The 12,721-nt window shown below is 39.1% G+C and overlaps 1 protein-coding gene across 6 annotated transcripts in view; it reads left to right on the top strand.

The window, feature by feature from the left end:
- Window positions 1–12,721, top strand: part of RABGAP1 (RAB GTPase activating protein 1) — a 79,246-nt gene that overhangs the window by 51,929 nt on the left and 14,596 nt on the right. For all 6 annotated transcript variants that reach the window (XR_011135623.1, XM_068914633.1, XM_068914629.1 and 3 more), the window contains 5 exons: window positions 5,230–5,343; window positions 7,630–7,704; window positions 9,932–10,057; window positions 10,731–10,874; window positions 12,456–12,497. Coding sequence is in view for 5 of the 6 variants with exons in the window: in XM_068914633.1 (XP_068770734.1) it covers window positions 5,230–5,343; window positions 7,630–7,704; window positions 9,932–10,057; window positions 10,731–10,874; window positions 12,456–12,497 (501 nt within the window). In the remaining variant the exon portion in view is untranslated. The remainder of the gene's footprint in view (window positions 1–5,229; window positions 5,344–7,629; window positions 7,705–9,931; window positions 10,058–10,730; window positions 10,875–12,455; window positions 12,498–12,721) is intronic.

The raw sequence follows: 12,721 nt of genomic DNA, 5'->3' as shown, positions 1-12,721 counted from the left end.
TTGATAATCTTTAAAGGTTTAGAAGTTGAATCACTTATGTGGTGGATGTGTCAGATAACTCACCCTGGTGAAAAGCTTCTAGATTTTAAATTTAAATCTGTCCACAGGCAAAAAATCCTCAAACCCAAAAGCTTGAACCTCGCCATTTTTGTCATTTTTGAAGTCCAGGTGTGTCTAGGTAAATGCAATGGCCATACGTTTTCTGTCCGTCTCCGTTTTCTCTATGAGACTGGTGATACAGTCTGAAGACACTGTTCAGGATTGTTACTGCATGATATTGTTTGCAAGTCCTGGGATGCTCCCAGGAAAATCAAGGGCATGTTAGTTTAGAGGTAAATACAAGAAAAATGTCCTTTCAGTTGTGGTATAGTTTAGGAGGTGGGAACAAGTATGGTTTTATAGAAAGGCTGGTGCAACAGATGAGTTTGTATCTGCCAGAGCGGGTCTTGGGTCACACAATTGCTCATCTTGTTTCTTTTTGAATCAATTGGAGAGGAAGTTTTTCGTGCAACTCCACTAACATTTTTCAGTGCATAAAAGACAAGGAGGAAGGGTATGTTCTTAGTCTGAGCATCCACATTTTCCTGCTTTCCTTCAGAGCAGTGAACTGTTATGAGAATTTTAATCTTCGTTACACTTGCCTCAGTTCTCATGACTGTTTTCCATTCTGTTTTCTTTATTACTTTCTTTTTCTTCCTGTCATTCTTAGCTTTCTATTTTTCAGTCCCAGTTTGTGAAGGGTGTGGGTTCAGAAGGGTTTCCTTCAGTTCCCGGTCCCTTGGAAGCATGAGAAATTGCCCATTGAGCCAATTCTCACAGCAAGGTATAAAAATAGGAGTAAAGAAAAGGTTACACAATGCTTGGATTGCAGCAGTTTGTACTAATGGGGAGATTTCAAAGCCGTGATTTGAAAAACATTTTTTAAAGTTTATCACTTCCGTATATTTTTTTCTCCCCAAGCTATGTTTCAGCAGCAGGAACTAGCTTTATGGATTACTTGAAGAATGGTCCTGAAACATAGGAGTCAAGTGCTGAACGGTCACGCAAAGCCAGAGGGAGACCATCTAATTACTACTTTTTAGTTAGAATAAATGATTTGCTTGAAAGGCTGGAAAGAGTTTCCAACCAGATAGTTTTGCCTGCACTACTTAAAAAGTGGATTGAAAGGCAAGTGATTTAAGGTTACTTTCCATAATCTGGGCCACGGCAGCAGAACGCGAGTAACGCTCAGGCAATGCACTTGTTAGGTGCCAAGATTCGCTCTTAGCAGCGAACAGAAGCTGTGCTCTTGCAAAGCAGGGTACTTCAGTGTAATTCAGTCTTGCAAACTTTTAAGCAACTGAAAGTTATCCCAAATACCTTATTCACATACTTAAAAGTTTTTGGGATTGGTTTCTGAGTGTTGCCTTTCTCTGTGTACCAAACAAGCTGAAGTTAATGACTAGCCATTAATTTACTTACCTGCTGTTGTTGACTTAAAAGGCTTATATTTGCATGAAATTTCTTTAGCACTGGATTTTATTTGCACCTGATTTCCTTGTGATGAGATGGACCTCTTTGGCATTATCGATTATTGCCAAACTGAGATGCTGTCCAGTACTTTTGATACTATTTTCAAGATAATCCAATAAATTGATTTTAATAGCAGTATAATATTTTCCTAATGAAATGCCTATGTTAAGCCACAGAGAGGAGTGCTAAACTTGGATTAAAATCAGAAGAGAAAATCAAGTACACTGTGGTAATTTCATTTCTATTTGTTTGCAATATTGTTTTAAGAAGAAAAAGGTCAACTAAAAGCTGTATTTAATGATCTTCACGCTGATTGCAGCATGTACTGTATAAATCTACTTCCAGGCTCTTTCCTTTGTTTAACAAAAACGTAGGTTATTTGGAAATAGTAGAACTTTTTTAAAAAAATAAAACATTTCTTCTGTTGTGGCTCCAAGGTATATCTTGCATGTTTGCAGTGTTTACCTGGAGCACTGTTATGTAATGGTCTCGAATGCAAAGACAACTGGCTTTTTAATTGCACGTTCAGTCCTTGCCAGGGAAGCTGCCGAACAAGGGCATCTTGGACCCTTTCCGTGGCAAGAGTCGCTTAATGATTAGCGTGGTATCTCCTCAGGTGACTACCCATTGCCAAGGAGCTCTTGCTCTCCTTTGCTGCCCAAGAATGTAATCTTTTCAATAGTGAAAAAAGGGACTAGTTGTACCCAAAAATAAATAGCTACAGAAAAGCAGAGGGGTCTGTTTTATTTAAACAGCCTGGTAATAGCACTGGTTAAAGTAACCAGCTGGATAACAGCTAGGTAATGACCGCCTCAAACGATGCAAGACATTATGGTGAAGCACATGCATTTAAAAAAAACCTGGAAAAAAAGCCTGATTGAAAAGGCATTTTATACTTGAGAACTCTCAGCTTATCTCCCTGGCCTTTCTGATTTTAATGAAGACCTGCACTGCACCACTGGAGCTTTTCCTTGAGAGGAAGTTGACAGGCTGAACCTGTGGCCATTTCATGAGGCTCGCTGAAATCTTTGATCTTTATTTGTATATCTGATCTTTTTTTATGATTGCAGCACATGTTATAAAATCATCAGTGCAAAGAGTGAAGTGGATTTTTAGTCTGAGTGAAATAAGTGCTATAAAATGGGATTTTGGCTATACATGAAAAATAAGGTTAACTCATTAAAAACTCTGTTTTATTTTAAACATATTAAAGATCAATCAGATTAATTGAAATCTAATTAATTAGAAATCACAAAATTGGCATAAAATTATAGAAATACATCTGAAATTGTAGAAATCCATGCAGATCTTTCGATTCGGTATTATAGTCACAATCTCAGATTCAGATGTGCTAAAATTCCCTAGCACATGCTGAGTAAATTAAGTGCTTTAAAGACAGCTTGAGTGAGTGATTTCTGTTGTATACTAATCATAGAATAACTGAGGTTGGAAGGTACTTCTGGAGATCATCTAGTCCAACCCCCTGCTCAACGCGGATCTGATTAGATCAGGTGCTCAAGGCCACGTCCTGTCAAGTCTTGAACACCTCTGAGAACGGAAACTTCACATTGTCACTGCGTAACCTCTTCCAGTATTTGACCCTCCTCATGGTAAAAAGCTTTTCCTAATATCTAATCAGAATTTCCCATGATCTAGCTTGTGTCCATTGCCTCTTATCCTGTCGCTGTGCACCTCTGAGAAGAGTCTGCTTCCATTTTTCTCTGCATCCCCCTGTCAGGTAGTTGCAGATAGCAATAAGGTCTTCCCTGAGCCTTCTCTTTTTAAGGCTGAACAAGCCCAGTTCTCTCTGTCTCTCCTCCTATGCTACGTGCTTCAGCCCATGACTCTCTTGATGGCCTCTGCTGAGCTCAGTCCAGTATATTGATGTCTGTCTTGTCCTGGGGAACCCGGAACTGGACACAGTACTCCAGATGCGATCCTACAAGTGCCAAATAAAGAAGGATCGTTTCCCTGGGCCTACTGGCTACACTCTTGCTAATAAAGACCAGGAGGTGGATGGCTGCCTTTGCTGCAAGGGCATGCTAGTGACTCACATTCAACTTGTTCAGCAGGACCCCTGGATCCTTTTCTGGAGAACTGCTTCTCACCCAGTAGACCTCCACCTGTATTGTTGTACGGGGTTATTCCTTCCCAGATGCAAGACTCTGCATTTCCTTTTGTTGAACTTTGTGAGGTTCCTGTAAGTCCACTTCTCCAGCCTGACCGATACCTCCAAATAGCTGCCCTGCCCTCCAGCCTGTTGACTACTCTTCTCAATTTGGTGTTATCCACAGAGTTGCCGAGGGGTGTTCCAAGCTGTCATCCAGGTTGTTAAGGAAGGCATCAAACAGCACTGGTCTCAGTATTGATCTTGAGGGATGCCGCTAGTTACTGGCCTCGAGCTGGACTGTGCACCACTGGTCACAACTCTTTGAACCCAGAAGTCCAGCCAATTCTCCACCCACCTTGTTATCCACTGATACAGTCTCTTATCTCACCAATTTGGTGAAAAGGAGACTATGGGAGACCATGTCAAAGGCATATCGCTAAAGTCAAAGTATACAACACCCACTATCCTCTGCCTGTCCACAGCTCCAGTCGTCATAGAAAGCAGTGAGGTTGGTCAGGCATGATTTGCCGTTGGTAAGTCCACGTTGCTGCTCCCAGTCGCCACCTTGTCCTTCTTGCATTTAGAAATGTCTTCTAAGAGATGTGTGATGCGGCTGACACAATGCGTTAAGCTCTGGATAGTTCTATTTTTTCCATCCACATGGAAGTAGCTGCTTAATCTTCCATGTCACACAGATGTACCTTGTAAGGTAAAAGTTTGGGAACGATGTCAAATCTTTTGACAGCTGTTTTCTCTGCCCTTGGTTGGTAACTTTCATTTGTGTCCCCCTTTGGTATGTGTGTGGGATTTTTTATATATATATATATATATATATTTCTTATTGTTTCCTGTATTAAGGAGGTCTGCATGTCTGTTTCCAGTGGCTTCTTAGGTAAACAAACTACTTCATTTGTTTACTATATTAAAAAAAAAAAAAGCCTCAAACAAGCAAACAAACAGAACGTACTTCTTTCCTGCTTCCAAAGGATACTCAGTTTTCCTTGTAGTGCTATGAGCTCTGGCTTAAACATCTATACTAGGAATAATTTGCAAAATGAACTCGATCAGATGGATCAGAACATCTCAGTCAAATGCCTAATATTGGCAGAGACCCCACAGGACATCAGTGTGGGAATGGCACCTGCTTATATTCCTAGTCTGGACTTGAATCTGTTTCAGAGGACAGTTTAGGTTAAGCTGGACATTGCTCACAAATGTTCTTGGTTTCTCATGATGTGGCTAACTCAAATCTCTTCCTTCCGTATTTTAGGACCTTTTCCTAAGGTACTTCTCCAAGGGAGTGACTGCAATCCTGCTAGTCCGTCTCAGGAATACTGATGCTTCTTAATAGGGTGGGGGGTTTGAGGCCAGTATTGCCCACTAATTTCAGGAACGTTGTCTGGTGTTCAGATGATTCAGATAAACTTCAGAGGAAAAAGCCCTCGGTTTCCCTTTTACCGTTTAATCTATTTAATTGTTATGCTTTATCAAATTCCTTTCAGAAGGAAACACGTCCAATTTCAGTTCTAGCATATTGCAATTTATACTTTTTTTCTGTATTAATTTACATCACCTGACCTTTTTTGTTTTTGTTTTTTTCCCCATAGGAATCTCCCCAAGACAGTGCTATCACCCGAGACATCAATCGAACGTTCCCTGCTCACGATTATTTTAAAGATACTGGGGGAGACGGCCAGGACTCCCTGTACAAAATATGCAAGGTATTCTTTAAATTCTTATTTACTAGTTCTGGTAATTTATACTGTCCACCATTAACAAACGTAATTCAATAACCTGTGGAATCTGTGTATGTGTTAGAGAGTTGGCTGTGCCATGGAGATAGATTATCGCACCAGACTCAGGCTGGTTCTTTATTATAGATGTTTTTCTTGTTAATAGTGTAATTCAGATAAGAGTCCTAAAATAGCAAACCTTTCTGGATCCCTGAACGCTCAGATGTTTGCTACAGAGACTTCACATAGCTTCAGAAATGGCAGCCTGGATCAAGTTGGACAAATTATCTGCTGCTGTGGATTTGAGGGCTAATTCCGTACTGATCAAGAGCAGCTCATCTTTGGCTGCAGCACGCTCCCTGGTTGTCAGTATTATCTAAGTTATCTTGTTACTCTGGATACCTAGTTTTCTTTTATGCCAAATACAAAGAGTTGATTGTAATTGTGCACTTTCAAGCCTATTCTCCACAAAGTAAACCTTTTTAGTATTAGTCTTACACTTTCTTGGTTTGCTGCTTATTTTTCCTGCACGTTTGGTCTGAGTGGGTATGTTACTGTAATGTGTTGGTCACCTGGATTATGAATTATAATTTGGATCTCAGTCTACTCCCCTACTAGACTGTGATCTTAAGACCATGATGATGTTGGACATCAGTATTCATAATGGTCTTTTCATCAGAAAAGCAAGGACTAAGTTACGATAGAAACTGAAACTTAACATGTATTTGAAGAAAACATAAAGGAACTTGCCTTGTGTTTTGGCATAAATAACCTTAATTTGTTAAAGCGGTGAACTGGTGAACTTTCCCTGCACTGTGTCCATACCTACTAAAATATAAGGCAAAGCAGGGTCACATGCAGGAAATCACACTGCTGTGGCCTCTTGAAAAAGAAATGTTCTGATGCTGGATACGTCCTTTATGTGTAATACTGTTGTAAGCCGTGAAAGCAACGTTTGCAGGAAATAAATGAAATTGAGTTCCATCTATTTGGCTTTCTCTGTGTTCTTTAATGAACAGTTCTGAAACTTAAATGGAGATGGCATGAACATTAGCAGATTAATTCAAGAGCTCAGTTTGTAATTTCACAAAGTGTGTTCCTGAACTTTGTTCCTGATGAGCGATGTGAAGTTTGGGTGGCCACATGCCTGTGCTTTGAAAGGAGACCATAACACTTCAGTTCATAAGTGAGCTCTGGTTTAGAACTTCTGTCATTTTTTTCCTTGTACCTATAGATATTAAAAATAGCGGCGCTTTTTCCTTTGAGTGAAGTACAAGCAACCTATGCCACATGGCACTGAATGATTTAGAGCAAGCGGTCTCTGTTGAAAGGAGGAATGCGGAGGTAGGGACGTGACAGGCTCTCAGGTAGAGGTTAAAATGCAGTGAGAGATCTGGGGAAGTCCATCGCTCTAATAGCAGGAAAGCTGCTGGTTAGAGTTTAAGGTAGCTGGTTAGAGATTGTAATGGACAGCTCTATGCATGTCTGTCTCAGGCCTCTCTGGCCAACGCTGTTAGAACCCACTTTTGTAACAGAAATAGCTGAACGATTTGATTTGAGCACATCAAACAGGGAAAATGTAGCCATGCAGAAAGAACAGGGAGCTTTCATCAAAACAGTGCAAATGTGGATAACTGCCTTTCTACATCTCGTGCCTCTATATCAAAAACTGTTGTAATCCAAACAACTGAGTGAAACTTTCTCAAAATATGACTGATTAAATTGTAGAACTTTCATCTGAGATACATTAGTCTAGCAGAGAGCAGAGATGCAGGGAAAAAAGCAGAGTTGCCTTTAAAACTGAAGATAACTATCTAACATATAACTATGTACCTCCCATAACTGTTATAAAGCCCTAGGCCTGTATTTAGCTTGTTCATGAAAATGCAAAAGTTAGCCATGAAAATGGGCAGCTTGTTTTATTCAGGTACCTTGACTGGAATGTTTAAGCTTCCAGCACTCTTTTTGCGTTCGGGAGTTTCTCCCTCTTCCACATGTGATCTGCCATCCTGGTAGAAACTGCTTAGAGGTAAAAGCACTGAGATAAGTGGTTTAGTAGGCTGCAGCAGCCTTGGTGCATCGCCGTAACCAGCCGCTGCCACTACATACCACAGTTTGATTTTCGTGCAGGTTATCCCCCCATTGGAATAGCAGCTGGCATACCCCATGAAAACTTTATGGAGCTATATATTCAATGCAACGTTTTGTTTTCTTTCTTTGTTTTTCGTTTGAGCGAGAGACATTGTAAAATCTCCGGTTTTTTTTTTTTTTTAGGCCTATTCTGTCTATGATGAAGAGATTGGCTATTGTCAAGGCCAGTCCTTTCTTGCCGCTGTGCTGCTTCTGCATGTAAGTGGTGGCTTTGGCTTTTCTTCCTGGTTCATTTTAAAGTTGAAGTGTCCTAGACAAATGGAACAATATTTACACATGTCAGTTACCTGAACTAGTGGGGTTGTAGGCCATGCATCCACCTAAATGTTGGTTGATAATAATGTGTTTTTAGAGAGAGAGATTGTTTCAGGGCCCCTTCTGTTAGAGGTTCTGCAGGCTGGTGCTCGTGATCACAAGCAGGCAGGGACTTCGTGTACAAGACAACACTGTAAAAGTTTCTGTTAAAGGGTTTCAAATTGAGATTTAAGCTTTTAGAAGACTTTTTTATTGAAATCAGTCAAAAATATGAATGGTTATTGCCATATGTCTTGTATATGCAGAAGTGTATTTATAACATTGATGGGATGTCAGTTTGTTAGGTCTCAGTGCTTTGATGACTATGCTGCCTTTATTTGGGCTATTGTATTGTAGGCTTTTGTGTTTCTTGGCTTTAGAGGTTAGTTAAGGCTTAGAATAACTTTTTTTTCTTGCTGCTGTTAAGATACTCGGATATGTTTTTCTTAACTTTAATTGTTGTTGGTAAAAGTGACCTCAGCATAGTAATATTCTTTAATTGCTTGGGTGTTCAGAAGCCAGACAGCTTTATGGTTACTGTAAATCAAAAGCAAAAGTTGTAGGTTTACTCATGCTTGGGAAATATGAGAAAATTAGAAATCTGTACAAATTATTTATAGTCTGCTCTTTTTAAAAAAAAAAAATCTACTTTTTACCAGCGTCTCTATTGCAAGCGTCAGTAGTTGAAACTAAGCAGAGTTCTCAAGACCAGTAGGATTTTGTGATTTCTTTTCCCCAGCTAATTTTGAGTGATTGTTGCTGCCCCAGAGAGCCAAGTATAACGACTCCTCTGCAGTTTGCAGAGGAACAGGAAGTCTGGTCTTCAATGGGGGATTTTCCACAACGTTCTAAAGTCAGTGGAGGATGTAGAGGACATTGCAAACTCCGCTGCTTGAAACTTAGGCCAAATGACCAATAGCAACCTTTTAGTTCTTCATTAACTGTATTAACGGGAACATTTACTTAATGAGAAATTAATACATCATTACTATACCGAATCAGATCGAGAAGGGTGATACTTTTGATCTGATTTGAAAATGTGAACACTTTTACTAATACATACATTTGCTTTCTTTTAGCTTTTTGATTGTCATCTATCCAATTTTTTTAAATTTCCATGAGATTAAAGAGACGCGCAGTCAAGAATGGACCGTGTGTTATTCTAGAGTTCTTTCTTTAACAGTAGCTGTTGCTTCTGGGAATAAAGTATGCATTAAAACAGGCTGTGTCTCAAAAAAGCTTTCTCTTTATTTGATTCTCTTTAAAGTCAGCCTTTGGGGTGTGGCTGCTAGGAACAGTGAATATTAAAAAGAAATGTTGCAGAAAAGGAAATTAAGTTTCTGCAAGTCCTTCACTACCAGATTGAAACATCTCAGAAAAGTTTTCGTATTTAATGGACTCCATCTGCAGAGTAGTAACAGATTTCTGGAGATAGATGTTCTGGCCTTTCCGGGAACAAGTGGTTGACCTGGAGTCAGACTTTACACTGGAAATACCCAAACTGAATTTTGGTCTCACGGAGAAATGTCTAAACACTGACAAGCCATGATGAGTGTTTCTTCAGCTTTTGGCAGGAAAGGGAGACTGAACTTTACCAAATTAATGCTGAGTCATGATAAATGGAAGTTTTGTTAGCAGTAACTGGTCTCTCTTATTCCATACTGTCTAAAAAAAATAAACATCAAATGTAATAAGATGATTTAAAAATGTAATATATTGTTAAAAATAAGGGAAAGATCCTGTTTAACATCCTCTAGTACTGCTGCTTCTGTCTTAATTATGTAGGTGATGAAAGTTTAAGATGTTCAAATCTGTAGGACTGTGATTCTGACCTGATTGGACAAAGACACCAAGGCACAGAACTGCTTTGGTCTTCACATCTGAAAACAGTATTTTTGGTTGGGTGACTGAGAGGTGATTTGTTCCACTTAACAAGAATTAAATGCTGTTTCTAACACTCGCTCCCATTGTGTGTGTAATATTCTTGTTTACCTTTAAACCAGTTAGGGCCAGATTACAAAATAATAACAACTTGACCTTTCTGTAAGAGGGAGGGGACGCAGTAAGGGCGAACAGAAGCAGTATGAGAGACTTAAATACTCTATGATAAATATACTTTCCTCTCTCACAGATGCCTGAAGAGCAAGCTTTTAGTGTTCTGGTCAAAATCATGTTCGATTATGGACTCAGGGAACTTTTCAAACAAAACTTTGAAGATTTGCACTGCAAGTTCTATCAGCTGGAGCGCCTCATGCAGGTAAGGGTTCAGGCTTGTGGGAAGTGAATGGATCAGAACCTGCAGTTCCATGCATTACCCAAAACTAACAAGTTATCATATACATGAATAGTGTCTGTAACCTCTTAGTAAGGATGAGGAGTGAGGACTATCCGTACTGGAGGTTTTTTAAGAATAGAGAGTGCTGTACGAGACCACTATGAGTACGATACCGCTGGCAGAGTGCAACACGTGTGAAGGTAGGCATGTCCGACCAGTTGGAGTGGCTCTTGTATGGACAGTTGTCCCGGTGACTTCTGAGATCACTGCACACACACTGCAGAGTGGCTTTGCAACGTCAGCACATCCACTGTGTGGGTTTCCTGCCAGAGCTGGAGCACTGAGGTTGAACTCGTTGTGCATGTGATGCAGTGTCATTCGGAGCATCCACACCGGCCGCAGGCCGGCAGCGTCTTTAGAAGGTCCTTTGGTGCACCCGCCTGCTGACTGTCGGGCGTGGTGGATACAGGAGTCTGCCTGCCTTGCTGCGTTGATTGTCACTCTAGGGGCTCTATCCAGCCTTACGCTTCTGTGACTTTGGGATTTCAGCTACAGCTCCAAAATAATGTAAATTTACTTTCAGTATTTAGTCAATTACCATTTTTAAGCTAAGCCTAAAATCATTATTATTATTATTATTATTATTTTTTTTTAGGAATACATTCCTGATCTGTATAACCACTTTCTGGACATTAGCCTTGAAGCGCACATGTATGCTTCCCAGTGGTTCCTTACCCTGTTCACTGCAAAGTTTCCTCTCTACATGGTCTTCCATATTATCGACTTACTGTTATGTGAGGTATGTGTTATAATTAGGCGATTTGTACTGTTGATAACGTTTGACAGCTTCTCTCTGTCTTGGTTCATGTCCTGCTCTTCAAGAGCTAGACAAGTGATGTTTTTATGTAGAAGAGTTATGTTTCTGCAACAAACAAAATTTTTTCAGCGTTTTCAAGGTATAAGTTAGGATTCAATTTTATTTATATATATATATATATATATGTGTGTGTGTATGTATGTATATAAGATTATAATATCCTATTTATTACAACACTGGTGAATCTGGGTGTGATTCTGTACAGTGCTCATGGGATGAAAGCTTGCAAGTATGGGATCTCCAGGTAACAGTAAACCTTTCCTGTAAGGAAAGCTGGTGTTACAGATGAAAGGTTTCAGTGTTCTTCTGTTGTTAAATACAATACCTAATACGCAATGATAACTTTTTTTTTTTTTCCTGGAGTACCATTGCATGAAGGCCTTTGCATATAAAATTGGCCAGATAGTGCTCATACTGGTAATCTTAAAAGCTTGGAGCTCTTTCTCCAGGAGACTTGAAGTGTCTTTATGCTTCTCAGCATATAGTTAGAAAGCAAAAGTTTTTTTTATGTTGAGATTTTGTACATAATCATTTTTATAACAGTATATTTACTAGTATGCTGTTAAGTAGTATAACTTGAATTTGTGCTTGTTAACGTAAACGAGTAAAGCACATTTTGTAATGAAGCATCTTTGAGTTATAAATCTGCTGGTTAGTGTTTTTACCCTTTCTCTAGGTCTATCTTCTGCTTGCTTTGTCCACATGCCAGGGTAATAAAAAGCAACAGATGGTATCTAGAAAATCAGTTCTATTTGTTTAGAACACATTTTAAATTCATAAATAGTAAATGTGTTCATAGTGAAGTTTTTTTAAAAAAATTAATCATTTGAAAACAGTAGTGAAACCAGAATAATTCAGTAGGGGGGAAAAAGATAGCATCTTAAAATAAGATGAACAGTATGTCTTGATTATTGAAGGTGCCTCTTAAGAAAGTATATTCTATTACTGAATATAAGGGCTATTTGTAATTAATTGGATAATTTAAATAAAACATGTCTAATAAATAGTGGCAAAGTAAATGAGATGGGATTCTATTCTAAAGTGAGTCGCTTCTTTTTCATTACAAGAATTTTCCTAACTTTTAAAAAGCAGAAATTGATATATTAATGCATATGTTGCTGAGTTTGAATCACGTGTTTTCAGAAGTTGCTATACCAAAATTAAATGATCGTGAATTGAGCAACTGGGCACTAAAAAATAAAATGAAGTACAGCAACAGTACCTGCGTCATTTCAGGGTTTTGAACTGGTAAGGAGGTGACAAAACCTGTGTTGAAACATTCTTTTGCTGTCTAGAAATTGTGATTCAGTAAAGATACCTTCCTAATTGTTTGCATAGTCATTCTCTGGGCCTTTGATTTACTGCAGCGTTTGGTTACACTTGTATCCTAGTTCTTTTTTTCCACAGAAAACAAGACAAAAACCGAAACCCATAACATATATAAATATTCAGGCTTGTAAATACTGAGAAATTAATTTATTTTCTCGATGTTTTTCTCTTCAGGGAATAAGTGTTATCTTTAACGTTGCACTGGGATTATTAAAAGTGAGTACCCAACTTTAACGTTTTATGCATCACCATGAACAGTATCAGAAGTTAAGATGCCTGTTACAGAACTATTATGATTAAAAAATCCTGACAACTGCCCGTGCCACGCGTGCTGTTGCCTGTCGTGCTGGGCGCAGGGCAGTGCCTTTAGACGGGTGGGACAGCGGGCAATAGAAGGTTGCAGAAATGGAAGCGCACATTATTTGCAGAAAGCTAAAAGA

This window comes from Struthio camelus, chromosome 20 (assembly GCF_040807025.1).
Source record: "Struthio camelus isolate bStrCam1 chromosome 20, bStrCam1.hap1, whole genome shotgun sequence".
Classification (NCBI taxonomy): Eukaryota; Metazoa; Chordata; class Aves; order Struthioniformes; family Struthionidae; genus Struthio; species Struthio camelus.
The sequence above is the reverse complement of the archived record's forward strand: the minus strand, read 5'-3'. Positions and strand labels throughout refer to the sequence as shown.